The sequence below is a fragment of the Carcharhinus amblyrhynchos genome, chromosome 6, assembly GCF_965287045.1.
Source record: "Carcharhinus amblyrhynchos chromosome 6, sCarAmb.v2.hapA, whole genome shotgun sequence".
Classification (NCBI taxonomy): domain Eukaryota; kingdom Metazoa; phylum Chordata; class Chondrichthyes; order Carcharhiniformes; family Carcharhinidae; genus Carcharhinus; species Carcharhinus amblyrhynchos.
The window spans coordinates 99,315,982-99,334,792 of NC_137329.1; the positions used below are offsets into that span (position 1 = coordinate 99,315,982).

The 18,811-nt window shown below is 40.8% G+C and overlaps 1 protein-coding gene across 5 annotated transcripts in view; it reads right to left on the reverse strand.

Moving 5' to 3' along the window:
* LOC145344156 (dedicator of cytokinesis protein 4-like) overlaps positions 1-18,811 on the reverse strand; it is a 410,020-nt gene that overhangs the window by 258,222 nt on the left and 132,987 nt on the right. For all 5 annotated transcript variants that reach the window (XM_080191055.1, XM_080191054.1, XM_080191053.1 and 2 more), the window contains exon 8: positions 7,755-7,906. In XM_080191055.1, the coding sequence (XP_080047181.1) occupies positions 7,755-7,906 (152 nt within the window). The remainder of the gene's footprint in view (positions 1-7,754; positions 7,907-18,811) is intronic.

The window sequence follows — 18,811 nt, forward strand, 5'->3', positions numbered from 1 at the left end:
CATTACTACTATACCATGAAGGGTGGGACCGGCTACTACTTCTATCAAAAGACATACGCAAAGAATGGTATGATATTCCCTTTGCCAAATCAGGAAAACTGAACTCAGTAAAATTAGGCTTACATAGGGCTTAACTTGTGATTCTTAGAGGAATACCAAAGTTGTACATTTTGATAAAATAATTACTTGAGCACAGAGTGAGAGAAAGGATTGTTCTTCCTGCCTTCACAATGAAACCACAAGCCACTGGCTGACTGTCAGGGCCAGAGTCTCTTTACACCCCACCAATTGCCACCTTCTTCCCCCTGCTGATCACTCTTCCCCAATTGCCTCTCTCGCTGAGCTATCTCCATTCTCCCAGTCGCTGCCCCTTCACACCCTCTACTCTGCTGATCCTCCCAGACCCAGCGGTGGGCAGCTGACGACTGAAGTTCTCTTTCCCAGCGAGCTGCCGGGCAGCATCAAGCAGGCGTTCCACGGTTCAATGTGGGCAAGGCCCATTATTCGGGAGGGCCTTCTGAAATCCTGTTTCACGCAGAGATTCTTCTCACTTGCCCAGCCAATGTCTTGCCCGATATTGATCATCTTATTGATGTTTATCGGAAACCGTTAGTGAATAGGTGTCTGCAGTAAAGTAAAAAAAAGTAGGACTTCTGTTTCTTCTGATTTGACGGATCTGTTTAAAGAGCTATTGTAAAATGCTTTGAGATGTCTGAGAAGCATGAGAAATGCTATGTAAACACAGTTCTTTGTTCGAGTGAAAATTAAGTTGTACTGTGTTAAATCCAGGATGAAAGGGCCCAGCTGTTCCCATATTAAATCTGGCACTGGTTTCTGAACCAATGAAATTCTGTCTGATCAGATTAAAGTGCATGCAAAACACTCCAATCCATATTTTGCATAATTTAAATGAGGTCCTCTGTACAACAATTCCAATCAAATGTATTTCACAGACAAAGATCACTTTAATTTTTTCGATGTTTGCAAACATTTGGTTGCTGGCAACCAGGCAACAATTCCTGCTCGGGCCACTAGATGGAGTGCTATGCTAAGGTGGGTTATTCTATCCGGGGGTGATACGAGGGGCCAACTTTCCTGCACAAGTGCATCCCTGTTAGATAATCACAAAGTGACCCTGACCACATCACGTAAACCGAGCACATTTCCAAATCGGCCCATCTCGTGGATTTTCATTTTTTTTAAAAAAAGTGTTCCCAAAAAGGAAGATGAAAGAAGATAGCTGGCATGAAGACGAATTATCTGGATGGGAAACCTTCCAACCTTTCAATTCAAACAGCAATTCAAACGTTGCTGTGTAGCATTCAATGCTTAGTGCATCCCCTTTCTCTGTTGGTCAAGGAAGCCTGATGATAAATAACCACTAACTCTCGTGCAGTTAGGGAAACCTCTGCAAAAACTATTTAGAGTTGTGATTCCTTTTTAAAAAGAAAACAACACAGCAGATTATTTGGCATTTTGTGAAGTAACTGTTAGAATTTCACCATGTACAACATGCTATGATTTATTGGGTAACATAAGTGTGTCTCAATAGGCAATTTCCAGACCCTGCTGAGAGCCCTTGTCTGCAATTTACCAAGGGCAGAATTCTGACTATTAAGCCTTTCCAACAGGACACAATATTTAAGTTACCATTGAAAGGGGCTATATGGATAGTCTTATGTAAAGCTACGTACAGTTTTCTCTTTCTGGCTTTATAAATAGTAATTTGCCACCTTAGGCAATGAAATAAGGTTTAAACCATCCAGATAAATGAGCAAATGCTTCAAATTGCAGTGGTTATTTGATATTTTATTTTTGCCTGATGTCAACCAGTGTAACCTTTGCACCATAATTAATGTTGCCGAAACTAAGGCGACGATCATCTGGAGGAAGAAAAATGAACTGTATGCAAATTTCTCAATAGAAGCAGAAGATGGAACCACGGGGGGCCAACAGCTGATTACCAGAGCATCAGAACTGAACGAGCATACTAGAATGTGGGGACATTATGTCATGTAAACTCTTCTGATTGATGGAGAACAGAAGAATCTGATAAAAACAAACATTCTGCAATTTCTGCTAGCCGATACCATTTCAAATTTAAATTCATGGTAACGCACGATTCAAAATGTACTAGGGTAAAACTACCCCCCCCCCCCCCCCCACCAAACACTGGTGCGGCACTTGTGCTAGATGATCTCAACCCAGGGGAAGAAACAAAGTACTTTTTCCACTGGATGGCATGAATGGAATTCACCAAGACATGACAACATTAAATCCTCACAGGATTTCGTGCCCAACTCAGTCATGCTTTGCCGTTCATGTTCTATACTGCAGCTTTCAAAGTCAGTAAATAAATTCTAGTTTGGCACAGCAATCTGATTCAGAAAAATGCCATTGATGAGCAGGTGTCTCTCTCTGCCTGAAACATAAGGCAGAGCTGTCTGCCAAAATCTGAAGACCAGTATGGGACTATAAACCTGCATCATAGGATGTCATCCCCCTAGCAACAGCCACCATCAACCAGCCTTTGCAAGATGTGACATTCGTGAACATTTAAGAATTTTTTTAAAAAAAATCATGTACTCTGCAGTTGTAAGTTTTTTTTCATTCCTGCCAGGTTGTCCTTTTATTGCTACTTTAATGGCTTAAATGGGGTTTATTTCTTTCTCTGGGATCTTTTATGACCTTGCATTGTGAAGGGGAAGGTTGATTGACAAGTCAAAGTCAGGTGGATCCTCCCCAGGAAAAAAAAGTCTAAAACATACTTTCAATTTTAGTTTAGAAGAGAGTGGACATCAGATCGAAAGCAGTGTTTCTCTCTCTCTCTCCCTGGTATTATAGAGCCTGCTGTTAGCTAGAAGCAAGGTTCCTGACCTTCCTGGAGTAGGAAATCTGCTGATGCTAGTTGGCTTGACCAGAGTCTCACTGGGAAGCTGTTCTGACTCCAAGTTCGTCTATGTGCGCCTCAAGAGAACTGCTGCATTCAACTGAAGGATTAAATTCCAGTTTCACGTGAGGATTAGTCTTTGCTGTATTAAACCTATGGCAAAGATTTTGTATTATGAGATTTGTTTCATTGGAATGATGTTTAGCTGTTAAGATTTATACAATAAGTTTTTTTTCTTATTTGGAATTGGTAAGTTATTGCTAATTTTTTTCTTTACATGTTAACCGTATTCTGAAATAAACTTTGTTTAATAAAAACTCCCTAGTGGGCCATTTGAATCATACCAGAAGTGAAACAAATCAAGCTTACCCTAGCCATACTCAAAGTTCAAAAATTGTGATCCAGGCGGACTTCAGAGAACACTTTGCAGTTTCTGATTTGAATTATAACAAGGATTATTTACAGGCAGAATGAGACATGAAGTCCTCCTGTGTCTCCCTCACTGTTGTTGCCTATGAAACTCCTCTGCAATGAATCAGTGACCTTGCATCCAGAGTCTCTTCCACAGACGGGAGTCATTGATTTAGCAAGGTAGCTCCAAGCCTTTTCATCTCCTCCTTAAGTAGATTAGTGAATTATAGTCTAGTAATTGGATTAATTCTATACCACTATGCTGCACTATAAAATGTTTTCTCCAAAGAAAAGTTTGCCTCCTTCCTTTCTAATGAAGGATTAAGGAAAGCAGAACAGAAAAATAAATTACAAGTCTACTTTAACGAAATAAATCGGCTGAAGAATCTTACAAGAAAGGTTTTCAATTTCACAGATGGAAAAGCAGATTTGTTATCAAGCTGCATAAACACAGCAAATCAAGATACCACATGGGTATACTTCAGCAGATTCCCAGTCACTATTATAGAAATAAGCCATCATTCTGTGTCATGGTAGGAGCATGAAAAGCCATTTACTACAGATACTTAAGGTCTGCATAACTCAAACAACAGAGCCAAGTAACTCAGCGATTGAGGGAAAAGTAATAAAGCTTTTTAAACGAGGAAAAGATAAATTGTACCGAATATACCATACAAAAATCAGGCCATTTGGCCCCTCTAGACCACGTTGGTGCTTGTGCTCCACTTTTAACAAGTTTTTTCACAGAATGAGTGTAGCTGGCTAGGCCAGCATTATTGCCTGCCCCTATTTGCTCTTGGGTGGGTGGTGGTGAGCTACCTTCTTAAATCACTGTAGTCCATGCGGTGCAGGCACACCCATAAAGTAGTTAGAAAGGGAGTTCCAAGAATTCCGGGGTCGCACGGTAGCACAGTGGTTAGCACTGCTGCCTCACAGCGCCAGAGACCCAGGTTCAATTCCGACCTTAGGTTACTGTCTGCATGGAGTTTGCATGCATTCCCGTGTCTGTGTGAGTTTCCTCTGACAATTCAAAGATGTGCGGGTTAGGTTCACCGGCCATGGTAAATTGTCCCTTAGTGTCAGAGGGACTAGCAGGTAAATATGTGGGGTTACGGGAATCGGGACTGGATGGGATTGTTGTCAGTGCAGGCTCGATGGGCCAAATGGTCTCTTTCTGCACTGGAAGGATTGGATGATTCTATGATTCCATAATTTTGACTCAACGACAGTGAAGGAATGGTGATGTAGTTCCAAGTCCTGATGGTATGCGGCTTGGAGGGAAACTTGCAGGTGGTGGTGTTCCCATGTATCCATTGCCCTTGTTGTTCTAGACTTAGAAGTCATAGGTTTGAAACAGTCTCGGTGAATCGCTGAAGTGCATCTTCTACTCCAGTCGCTTCCCATTTTTTCTCATCTAACCATCAACGGACCCTTTTATTCCTTTCTCCCTTGCATACTTATCTGGACTCCTGTTAAATACATAGATTCTTATCAACGATGTTGTATTGTGCTCACAATGGTTAATACACAAAATGTTTATAATAGCTCAAAGTAGGGGAGATGCTTAATATGTCGTGATGTCATAATGACAAATGGTTCCACTGCATACTAATGGAAAATAGCTGTAACTATAATCTTACCCAGCTACTGAAACAAACCCACATTTTTGATTTGATTTATTATCACGTGTATTAGTATACAGTGAAAAGTATTGTTTTTTGCGCGCTATACAAAGCATACCCATTCAAAGGAAAGGGAACGGGTGCGCACAGAATGTAATGTTACAGTTATAGTTAGGGTGTAGAGAAAGATCAACTTAATACGAGGTAGGCCCAACTCTTCAAATTTTAGACTCATTTGTCCAACTCTCAGCCTGATTCGTTCCATCACCATCTACTGTGAAAATACAGCCACCATAGAGAAGTTGCAATTCCCCTCATAATTCTGCTCACCAACTCCCATTTCTAGCAGAGATTAGATAGCGCCCTGGAGTTTGGACATGTCTGTGCATCATGCTTTCACCAAAGCCACATAAACAGCATCAAGGTGGTGGGATTTGGAACACAAATTGGGCACAAATTGAGTTCCCTCAAGTCCTGATGCAATGTCACACGCCTGAAAAGTTAACTCTGCTTCTCACTCCTCAGATATAATCAAGATTTCTTTTAAGGCTTTTTTGAATGACATTCTAAAACACTACTGAATTGCATGGCAGATTTTACATTCAGTGACATGCAAACAGATTGAATGGAAACTTGAAAGATGGAAAAAAAAACAATTTTCAAATTGGCATACAAATGCATGATTAAGGAGCAGGAGTCAGCCATTCGGCCCCTCAAGCCTCATTCAATAACATCAAGGCGGACCTGATTTTAACCTCAACACCACATTCCCGCCGCAATGTCCACCATGTTAGGGGGTGTTTTAATTTTAAATAAGATGTGGTTTGTGCACATTGATTCAAACTAATAACAACAGGTTCATTCTAGGAGCTCTTTGCATGTAGAGTACCAATTGAAACTAAAACTGTGCAACATCCTAATGACCGCACCATAAAATCATGTGATCAACTCTTGAAGCAATCATGCAACTGGTTAAGTATATAACTCCCACCTACCCACTGCCCCACTCCAGCCCCCTCCTAACACCCCCAGGTAACCTTCCATCTCTTTGTTTATCAGGAATCCATCCACCTCTGCCTTAAAAATTTTCAAAAACTCTTCCTGCAAAGGTGGTGGAAGCAGAGTTCCAATGGCTCAGGACCCTGGAAGAAAGAATTTCGCCTTATCGTCATTTTAAATGCTTGACCCTTTACTTTTAAGCCCCTAGTTCTAGATTCTCCCACAAGGGAAAACATTCACTCTGCCCTCAGGATTTTATATGCTTCAATTAAGACACCTCTCATTCATCTAAACTCAGTGGATATAAGCCTCACTTGTCCAACTTTTCCTTATAAAACAAGCCATCTATTCCAGGTGATAGCCCAGTAAATCTTCTCTGCAGTGCTTCTAACACATTTATATCCTTCCTTAAATAAGGAGACCAATATTATACACAGTATTCCAAATGTGGTCTCACCAGTGCCATATATAATTGAAGCATAACCTCCCTATTCTTGTATTCAATTCCCCTCACAATAAACAATAAATTGTATTAGCTTTCTTAACTACTGGCTGCATCTGCAAACTAACCTTTTACAATTCATGCATCAGGACACCCAGATCCCTCTGCATCTCAAGCCTCTACATTCTCTTACCATTAAGGTAATATGCTTCTTCTTTATTCTCTCAAATGGACAATTTAATACCATTTGGGAGCATCTTTGCACCTATCACTGATGGCTTCAAAATGAAAGCTCCAGGTAATACTCAGAATTCACCAGCAATAGTAATGGGAGAAGGTGCTCTGCTCATTACGGTAAGCAAAGAAATGATATCTGAATGTAGATACACAAGAAAGAACATAGAAGGAAAGCCATTCTAGACAATGCTGTAAAGAGGAGAACTAGTATTTATGTAGCACACCTTTGGAATGGCTAACATTCTCTACAAGCAATGGTTTGCTTTTGAAGTGCAGTTAACTGCTGCAATGCGGGCAAATGTGACAATCATTTGCCACACAATAAAGTCTTCCAAACAGTAAATGAGATGAATAAGCACATCATCTGTTTTGGTGGGTGATGCCCAAGAGAAGAATGTTGACTAAGGATCTCTAAGCACTCCCCACTATTCCGTGAACATTACTGGGAGATTTGTATGTCCATCTGAACAGAAATTAGTCCTTACAGTTTAACCTCTCACCAGATACCCGGCACCTCCAGCGATACAGCATTCATTTGGTATTGCATTGATACGTCAGCATAGATGGTTTGCTGACTTCTTCACAATCTTCAGAACCAAGACTTCTTCTAAGCAAAGCTAACTCAGAACTTTATTTGAAGGGGAGGTGGTTATAAAAGGGAGTAACACAGCAGCAATGTATAACACAGTTCCAACAGAACCTTGAAGAATGTTGACCAAGAATTCCTTGAATACAAAGGTGTAAGTTCCAACTCTTGCCCCAATCACAGCTAATCACAACTTAACAAAAGCTTTAGGCTAGCATTTCACGGTTTATTTGGAACTAATCCATAGAGTCATCTTTTTTTAAAAGAAGGAGCTGTTTCAACAATGGTGCTTTAAATCCATTAACTAGTTTTGGGTTATATTCTCATTACACGTTACAGGACTGACATGAAGAGTCTACATGTTGGAAACAGAAAAATCTATTTCAGGCTTTCACTGACTAGTTCCATTTTTTAAAAAATGGAACCAATGCTTCTGTTACGTTATTTAGTAGCTAAAACCACAGGTTCTCAATGAACAAATCCCACAGCAGTCTCAATTCAAAGTACTGCAAATTATGCCAAAAGGGTTTATTTTTGTTTTAAAATATGGAAAACAATTTATTTCACCTGACAGGATGATTTTCCCTGCTATCATAAATTGAAAAGAAGACTTCGAGTTCTTCGCCTAGATTGGCGCACATCAGACTTTTCATTTGTAGAAAGAGGTGGTGAGAGCTTGTTGGTATTGGGGTATCTTTCTTCCGATGTCTGTGCTCCATCTGTTAACAATCAGAGAAATAAAACCAAAGATTAGAAAACGGCCAGTCATGTCTACAACCAAATGATCGTAGTGATAACTGTTGTTTTTTCCTCCCCACAATCAGTGCACAGAATCAATGTAACATGTTTTACAATAGATGGGAGGGTGCAAATTTTTGCCTGCCGTTTCCCCACAAATCCAGCCTCCTGATCACTGTGATCCTGAGGCAGAAGTGTACAGAGAAAGCCACACCTTCCCAGTGGAAGAAAATTTGTGACATACCGCTATAATTTTCTCGCTCAGGCCAACAGCATGACACTTTGCAGCAATCTGTTAGCTAGCCACTCGCTGCACCCTGCAGCTCAAACTAATTGACCAATTGTAATTCACTGGCAGGGAGGGTTGACCTGTGCTAGGGCTGTGGGCCATCTGGAGCCTTAGCAAATAGGACCAAGCTCATATCTTCCTTACTTTTTTTTAATTCATTCATGGGACATGGACATCACTGGCTGGCCAACATTTAGGGACAGTTAATTCTCAACTACATTGCTGGGGACCCGGAGTCACATGTAGGCCTGACTGGGTAAGAATGGCAGATTTCCTTCCCTAAAGGACATTTGTGAACCAGGTGGGTTTTTCCGACAATAGTTTCATGGTCATCAGTAGATTCTTAATTCCAAATTTTATTTTTAATTGAATTCAAATCCCACCATCAGCCTTGGAGGGATTCGAACCCAAGTCCCCAGAACATTAGCCGAGTTTCTGGATTAATAATCTAGTGATAATGCCACGAGGCCATTTTACTCCCCCTAAATTAGTGAAACTTAAAGTTCAAGACAAGAACAGAGGAACAGCGGAGATGGACACAAAGATAATGGCTGAACTAGGATAACAGGTTCAGAAAGAGAAACAGAGAAGGAAAAAATTGGATTGAGAAAACGGAGAGATGATGTGATCACTTAGTTTTAATTTTTTTTAAATCTCCATTTTTAATAAGAGCAATTGGATTGAACAGTTTAAATAGGATTCTTCCTGAGCCAGAGAGGCTGAAAGACACTGCATCAACAACTCTCGCATCATTAAAAAGGTACTTATGCTGTTAAATTCCAGTCCTCTCATTTCATGCTAAGTTATTTTAGCAACTTCATCTGAAAATTCAGTACAAATGCAAATACAATGGGGAAGCTGAGGGCAAAAGGTAATTTATGTGACACAAACTTCGGCATTGTATAAACTGACTCCCAGAGTACTTAAGGAAGTGGCCCGAGAAATAATGGATGCGTTGGTGGTCATCTTCCAAGATACTATAGAGCCTGGAACGGTTCCTACAAATTGGAGTGTAGTTAATGTAACCCCATTATTTAAAAAAAGGAGGTAGAGAGAAAACGGGGAATCATAGACCAGTAAAGCAGATGTCAGTACTGGAGAAAATTCTAGAATTCATTACCAAAGATTTTATAGTGAAATACTTGGAAAACAGTAGCAGGATTTGGCAAAGTCACTATAGGTTTATGAAAGGGAAATCATGCTCGACAAATCTACTGAAATTCTTCAATAATGTGACTAGTAGAGTTGATGAGAAGGAGCCAAAGGATGTGGTTTATTGGGACTTTCAGAAAGCTTTCGACGAAGTCCCACATAAAAGATTAGCGTATAAAATTAAAGCACATGGGGTTGGAGTTTTGTAATGAGATGGATAGAAAACTGGTTGACAGACAGGAAACAAAGAGCAGACATGAATGGATTTTTTTTCCAGATAACAGGCAGTGACTAGTGGGGTACCACAGGAATCACAGTTGGAATCCATGCTATTCACTATATATATTAATGATTTAATGAAGGAACAAAATATAATATTTCCAAATTTGCAGATGACACAAAGCTGGGTGCAAGTGTGAGCTGTGTGGAGGATGCAGAGATCCTTCAGTGTGACTTAGACAAATTGAATGAGCAGGCAAATGAATGGCAGATGCAGTATGATTTGGATAAAAGTGAGGTTATCCACTTAGCTAGCAAAAATGGAAAGGCAGGTTATATCTGAACGGCCATAAGAGGAGAGAGGAATGTACAAGACCTGGGTGTTGTTGTGCACCAGTCACTGAAGGGAAGCATGCAGCTGGAGCAGGCAGTAAAAAAGGCAAATGGTATGTTGGCTTTGATAGAAAAAGGATTCCAGTGCAGAAGCAGGGATGTCTTGCTGCAATTATACAGGGTCTTGGTGAGGCCATACCTTGAGTATTGAGTGCAGTTTTGGTCATTTTATCTGAGGAAGGAAGTTCTTGCTCTGGAGGGAGTGCAGAGAAAGTTGACCAGACTGATCCCTGGGATGGCAAGACTGACATATGAGGAGAGATTGAGTCGGTTAGGATTGTGTTTGCTGGAGTTTAGAAGAACAAGGGGGGGGGGGGGATCTCAGAGAAACCTATAAAAATTCCAACAGGAGGAGACAGGATAGATGCAAAAAGGATATTCCAAGTGGTGGGGGTGTCCAGAACCTGGGTCACAGTCTGAGGATACAGGGTAGACAGTTTAAGATAGAGATGAGGAGAAATTTCTTCACCCAGGGAGTAATCAGCCTGTGGAATTTGCAACCACAGGAAGTAGTTCAGTGCACTGATTGTTGTGTTTTCAAGAAGGAGTTTGATATAGCATAGAATGAAGGAATTCAAAGGATACGGGGGAAGGCAGGATCAAGCTACTGAATTGGATGACCAGCCATGATCACAGTGAATGGCGGAACAGGCTTGAAGGCCCCTTCTTGCTCTTATTTTCTATGTTGCTATGACTCCTAAGTGTAAAGAGATTCATAGCTTCAGACCGATCCTTAAATCCCCTGAACTTGCTGGCATAACAATAGTATACATAGTAGTGACGTTTCTGACCAGATTTGGCCCAATACAAAGACCTGGAATTTCCACTATCACGTACACCATTATTCTAGCACAGAAGTTCCAGTCAGTTACGGTTTGAACAACTTACACCATCACATAGCTACAGGCACTGCTTCAGCGTTGCCACATTATCCTTCATTAAAAAGACGAGTGTATTATAACACCTCTGGCCAATTAAAATCAGAGGCCTTCAATTTGTTGCAATCAAGCCAGCCTTCATGCTGCTGCCAGTTAAATGGAAAACAATAGTGCTAGAGACATGGCAGCAGCGTCACTTTCTTTCATTCTGGATGGTTACAGCAGGGGCTGGGAGGGGTCCTTTCTGATGCCTCCATTATCCATACTTTTGCACACAAGATCAATCCAAAGAGAATCCCAGCCCCACCATCAAAAAGGAAATCATGGTAACCAAATTCACTTGGCATCATAACCATTCCTACTTTATGCAACATGAAAATACTGGACTATTCCCCATTGCTTTATTAATTCAGCATTATCACCACAATGAAATAGCATCATTACATTATCTCTGATAAATACACTAAATGCTATTAATTGCCATACTGATATTCTGTCAGGCATCATAGAATGACGTCATGATGGCAGAATAGAAATATAATTCTGACCTTTGCAAGCCCATATGTACATGCAAGTAAATAGATATCATACTGTGTAGAATAGCAGGAAGACAATTGTGGACTCAATAAATTGTAACTATATATACACCCCTTACTTTCTCCCTTCCATTTATTAAGTGGGTAATGAAATCTGCCAAAACCCAATAATGATTTTTCACTGCACATTCAAGCCGGAATGAAGAATCGATTTGCTAAGAACCATATTAGGCCATCTCAACACATTCAGTTACAGGTGATCTTCAAAACTGGTTTCACCTTGCAGAACCAAACAAACCTCACATCCTTTTGCTAATTTAAGCAATTAAATTTAAGAGGGCTATATATTACAATGGGCATCTTTCCAAACATAGCCTGCTTGTTACATTAATCAGTGTTTGCAGAAAGTCGAGGACATTCAAAAATATTTAAGTATCAAGATGGTGGAACCAGTACAATTATCATTAGCTTCTTATTCTGTACTATGTGTAAAACTTGGTATGTTCTGAATCTGTTCTCAGCTCAATTTGGGACAACTTAGCCACTGGAGAACTGAGGATGACAATGGTCTATAGCAGCAGTTTCCAACCACTCTCTTTATCTGGACCACTAGATCATTATCAAAAGCTTTTGTGAACTACAACGTATGCAAGCCATTTTAAACTTTTTTTTTAAACATAGCCTATGACCAGCAGGAATCAAACTTGAATATCAACAGGTATTAAAACTCAGCTATATCTAATAGTTGATGATGGATACTGACAAATACATTGCACTTATCACAGCACATTCAGCGACAGTAAGTGTACCAGTAGAAATTACCTAGCGAGAAGCTGATAGTTTTTCTCCTTCACGAATCACTTGCAGCGTCCTCATGGTCTGCAAACCACAGGCTGGGGACTACCAGTCTATGGTTTTTGTCATCTAAGACGATGCAACTTTTTCTTGAATTTATATTCAAACTTGAATGAAATGTTCTAAGACTCTTGAAAAGGAAGATTGGATGTTGAATGAGAGCAGGTAGAGATGTGGTGCAAATGATTCATGGAATCATAAAGAAGCAAGAGGTGGTAAGGTGGAGTGCGGAAAGAATTAAAAGGTGGCATTACAACATGATGGGAACAATGTCTTGACAGCTTCTTTCCAAAGATAGCATTGCATTTCCATCGGCAGACCCCCCTCTCCTTCCAAATCTAGAGTCACGGTATGATCACTTTCTGCCCTTGCAAAGATGTTGTGCCCTTCAGGACTCACTGACGATTCTGTTGCACTTCGTTTCTTTCTACAACACTCTCAGGATGCCAACATATCAGAATATGGCTAGGCTCAGATTCTCAATTATTTACTGAAATTTAAACAAGTAGGACACAACAGGACAAATTCACGTACAAGACAGCAGTAAACAACCATTCCATAAAACTGCAGCAAGTGTCAGGAGTCTCTTTGCCAGTAGCCTGAAATGTGCTCCAGCTTTGGAGGTTGACACAGGACTGTAATTCGCACAATTTTTCTGATTCACTTTTCCACATCAAGCAGACTCAATGGGCCGAATGGCCTACTTCTGCTTCTATGTCTTAAATCTACTTTTGTCCTTAAAAATAAATGAAATCTACGGCAAATTCCAGCCAACAACATAACATAATGCATAAAATAAGTTTAAGTCACTTACAGGTCAAATGAGCAACAGAGACAGATCTTACAGGAACAATTTCAATTCTAATGCTCTGTTCAACTTCCCCATAGCCTTGCATCTCTCTAAATCAAATTTGAATTAGAGGCAGATTTATGCCATCTGCCTCTTAGTTTTTGTTTCATCATCTCCCAACATTGTATTGGAACACCCTCCTTTGAATTGCTGCCATTGAGTGACTGCCTCACTCAAGTCTGATATTAGGTGTGGTGTGCACGTGTATGCGCAGAATACTCATGTGGTGAGTTTCACTGCTGTTATGCCAATGGAAATAAAGATATGCACCTGCCGGTGTTCTGTTGAAACGTCTTTACTTAAATTTCCTGGATTAACTCATGAATCCATTGGAGCAATGATTGGAGTCAATCGTGTCCAAAACGGTGCCACCTCTTCTGCAGGTCAGGCAACACGTTTGAAGAAAGAAGCAGAGTTAACGTGAAATATTCCAGGTCACTGAACTTTCATCAGAACTGTCCTAATAACCTGAAATGCTAACTCCCTTTCTCTCTCTGCAAAAGCTGCCAGACCTGTTGAGTCCTTCCACCATTCTTTGTTTTAATTTCAGATTTCCATCAACTTTAGTATTTTGCTTTTGCAATCTGCTCAGTGTCTTCCAAATTAAGGAGCAGCCTTTAAGAAGTAAATCAGGCTGAAGACTGCAAGCAGTAACCGGCAAGAGCTGCAGGTGCATAAGGAACATTGCTTGGCTCATTCACCTGGCAGCTCACTTGACTGTATTTTTTGAGAATCTTTTTGCACCATCTTTCCTACGATGGGGCAGCTGGTACAGTCAAACAAGGAATGCAGCACATTGCTCATGAAGAGGAGATGATACTAAACAGCGTGGTATTTCTTCTCTAATAAGTTGCTGCATATGTTCCCTGAGCCTGAGAGTATGGCCCTGCGTAGTCACTGATTTCTCCCTTTCTATCTCATGCTATCTGACACTGTCTTTTGGGCAGACAAATGCTGAAAAGTACAACCCACAGATTTGTCATCCTCTCTCACGCCATGGAGTCTGTTCAAGTTTGGAGGTCCTCATCACAAGAAACAACTTCACCAATCTGCCCAAAACCAGAGTGAGTTCAGGTCAGGTGAACAGTTTACACCCATCCTGATTTTGAAGTAAATCAGTCAGATGAGATAGGTTGAAACATAACAGGCTGGTACATCAAGTAAAAGACCATAGAATTGGAAGTGGATTAGCATGTATTGAAACATAGAATATAGAGAGATAGAATAAATGGATCCTTTTTAAGAGTGTAAACATGTAACTAGTGGACTAGTTCTTGGCTTACAATTGTTCACTATTTACATTAATGACCTGGAGGAAGGAACACATTTGCAAATGATACAAAGATAGGTGGAAGGGCATGTTGTGATTCTGAAATGGGATATAGATAGATTGGGAGACCAAATGGAAACCTGGCAAATGGAGTTTAATATGGGGAATTGTGAGGTCATGCACTTGGGTAGGAGGAATTAAAAGGCAGATTGTTATCTAAATGGAGAGAGACGGCAGATGAGTGAAGCGCAGAGGGTTCTAGGTGTTTCAGCGCATGAATCACATAGAAGTTGAGGGCAAATGGCACCTGAGCCTTTATTGCAAAGGGGTTGGAGTTTAAAAACAGGAAAGTTTTGTTGCAATTGTACAAGGTGTTGGTCAGGTGCCACCTGGAATATTGTGTAGAGTTTTGTTCCCCTTACCTAAAAACGGATGTAGTAACAACGAGGCAGTCCAGAGGAGATTCATCAGGTTAATTCCTGGGATGAGGGGGTTATCCGATCAAAAAAAGACCAAATCGTCTGGGTCTAAATTCCTTAGAGTTTAGAAGAGTGAAAGGTGACCTTATTCAAACATTTATGATCCTGTGGGGGCTTAACATGGTAGATAGTGAGATAGTCTCAAATGAGGGGGAATAGCTACAAGATAAAGGGTTGGTCATTTAAAACCGAGGTGCACAGAAATTTCTTCTTGCAAAGGGTGGTGAATCTCTGGAATTCTCTGTCCCCAAGGACGGTGGAGGCTGGCTCATTATAAGTACTTAAAGTGGAGGTGGGTAAATATTTCATAGATCAATAGATCTACAATAGACGGTAATGGGGAACGACACAGAAAAGGAGTTGAGGCTGATATAGATCAGCCATGATCGTATTGAATGGCAAGGCAGGCTTGAAGGACCTGGTGGCCTATTCCTGTTTCTATTTCTTGCATTGCGTTTTTGTGACAAGTCTACAGGCACATTCTCAAACACTGTTTAGAAATCTTTGTACACCACATCAACCACAACGTACTTCATCACCTTTCTCTGTTACCACAAAGCTCAATCAAGTTAAACATTATTTGTGTTTAACATATCAGTACTGGGTTTCCTTAAGCAATTAACACTTATCCAAGTGACAGTTTATCTAGTTCCAGATTAACATTTCTACAAGCTTTCCCACCATAGAAGTTAGACTGACAGTTGTGTAGTTATTGGGCTTATCCTTGTACCCTTTTTGGAACAAGTATGTAACATTTGCAATTCTCCAGTCTTCTGGTACAACCCTTACATCCAAGGCAAATTGAAAAATTAAGGTCAGTGTCTCCATAATTTTGTCCCTTACTTCCCTCAGCATCATTGGCTGGAACTCATCCATTCCTGGTGACTGACCAACTAAGTGCAGTCTTCTTTTCTAATACCTTCCATTTATCATTTGTTAGCCTAAACAATACCTCAGCAACCTCCTCTCATCGTGATTTGGGTGATATATACTTTGGTAAAGACATTTGGAAAGTATCATTTAATACCTCAGCCAGTTCACTGCTTCCAAGTATAGAGGGCACCACCCATCCTCTTGCGATCCCTTTATTGTATAAGTGCCTACAAAGGATTGTGAATGTAGCCCAGTCCATCACAAAAGTCATCCTCCCATCCACTGACACCATCTACACGTGTTTTAAAAGCAGCCAGCATAATTAAGGACCCCACACACCCAGGATATACTCTCTTCCACTTCCTTCCATCAGGAAAAAGATACAAAAGTCTGACATCACATACCAACCTACTTAAGAACACCTTCTTCCCTGCTGCCAGCAGACTTTTGAATGGATTTACCTTATACTCAGTTGGGTGTTTTGCTACACTCTAGTATGACTAACATTATATTCTGCACCATCTCCTTTCCTTCTCCCCATGTACTCTATGAACTGTATGCTTTGTCTGTATTATACACAAGAAACAATACTTTTCATTGTATCCCAACACATGTGACAATAATAAATCAAATTAAATGCCTGTAGAACATTTACATTCCCTTTTATATGTTAGCAGCCAGTCTCTGCTCATACTCTCTCTACTCAGTCAATTTCCTTTTTCACTTTCCCTCTGAACTTTATACATTGAGCATAGTTCTCACTTGCATCATGATTAGAATCAGGATAGAGGGCCAGCACAATAGAATGAGTGCGAATGTAAAACTAGTAGGGAGCAAAGCCATTGAGGAATTTTTAGCTGAGAATGAGGATTTTGATGCAGCAGGCAATCATGAGGGCATGAAAGGTGGAAAAAGCTAGGTGATAGGAGGATGGGGCTAAAGACGTGGATAGAGGAGTTTTACGTTGACTGGCATTTTTTGTAGGGGAGAGTCAGAATCCTGACAGAACACAAGAAATGTGGAAACAAAATAATGAAAGAGCAAAGTTCCCTGGTAACTCTGGAAGTAGGGTATTGGCAGAAACAGAATGTTTTGGAGCTTGATATAGATACAGGATTTGAAAAGTAATTCATGATCCAAGAGAACATTGAGGTCATGTAGCCATTAAAATAGATAAATACTTTTTCATGGAATTGAATTTGAATTTAGCTTGAAGTACAACGTTGAAATCATACATAGGGAGTTGGCATTTTGACAGCTCCCTGTATCCTGCCTGTGCATTCACATAATTGTAATGGCAGTCTCCAATAGTAGCATCAATTCTGGGTGGCACAGTGGCAAGCACTGCTGCTTCACAGTGCCAGGGACCCAGGTTCAATTCCGGGCCTCAGGTGACTGTCTGTGTGGAGTTTGAACATTCTCCCCCCATCTGCGTGGATTTCCTCCGGGCGCTCCATCCAAAGATGTGCAGATTAGGTGTATTGGCCAGGCCAAATTGCCCCTTGGTGTCAGGGGATTAGAAGGGGAGTTACGGGGATAGGGCCTGGATGGGATTGCTGTCAGTGCAGGCTTGACAAGGCGAATGGCCACCTTCTGCATTGTCAGGATTCTATGAATTCAGATTTTCAAGGTGGCCATTGCGAAAAATAATCTAAGTTGAGAAAGGGTAACAACACTGAATCAATTCTGCTCATTTACAAATATGACTGAATACTCAGTGAGGTAAACTTTGTGCAATGTTGGCCAGGAGAAGAGAACATCAAATTATCTGAAGCATCATGAATGATGGGGTCCTTGTGCATGAGTCGCAAAAACCCAGCTTGCAGGTGCAGCAGGTGGTCAGGAAGGCGAATGGGATGCTGGCCTTCATAGCGAGGGGGATTGAATATAAAAGTAGGGAGGTCTTACTGCAGCTGTATAGGGCATTGGTGAGGCCGCAGCTGGAGTACTGTGTGCAGTTTTGGGCGCCGCACCTGCGCAAGGATATTTTGGCCCTGGAGGGAGTGCAGAGGAGGTTTACTAGGCTGATACCGGAGTTGAGGGGATTGAGCTATGAGGAGAGGCTGAATAAACTAGGCTTGTACTCGTTAGAGTTTAGAAGAATGAGGGGAGATCTCATTGAGACGTATAAGATGATGAATGGGATGGATAGGATAGAGGTGGAGAGACTCTTCCCGCTCAAAAAAGACAGTAGGACTAGGGGGCACAGCCTCAAGATAAAGGGGAGGCGGTTTAGAACGGAGTTGAGGAGGAACTTCTTCACTCAAAGGGTGGTGAATCTCTGGAATTCTCTGCCCGTTGAAGTGGTGGAGGCTGCCTCGCTAAATATTTTTAAGAAGCGGGTTGATGGGTTTTTGATAAGAGAAGGGATTGAGGGTTATGGGGAGAGGGCGGGAAAGTGGAACTGAGCCACGACAGATCAGCCATGATCTTATTGAATGGCGGGGCAGGCTCGAAGGGCTAGATGGCCTACTCCTGCTCCTATTTCTTATGTTCTTATGTTCTTATGATACTGCATTCAATTGATCAACTCTCATCGTTCAGTAGAGTGATACTGCAAATGAAGCTTAACAATAACTTTAAACAGTCAAACAAAAAAATCAAATGACATTAAATGCAAAAACAGACCTTTTTAAATTCACAACTTGAACAAGTCAGGACTATCGGCATCAATTAATTAATTAGTTGAGGATTTTGGTCTGTTTTTCTGCCTATTATTTATCTGCATCTTTTATCTACTTGAATATCCTTATCGGAATGGGTGTATCCCAGGGTTAGCACAGCAACAGGAATATTCAACATGACAGACTACCACATTTTAAAAATATCAAACCGTGAAATTTTAATTCAGGAGCCATACGTGTCAAAATTATACAAAGAAAAGCTAATGGGTTTTCATGCCCACTTATAGCGGATAGAATTGATGGAATCTGCTTTTCAAAGCTAATATACACTTTACGTCCTGCTTGGAAAAAACTCAACACAGTTACGTTAACTGCATCCTTCTATGCCACAACAGATGTGAGTCAGGTTTATTGTTAAAGATACTACTTTTTTTCACAGTATGAGGGTATCACTGGCCAGGCTGACAT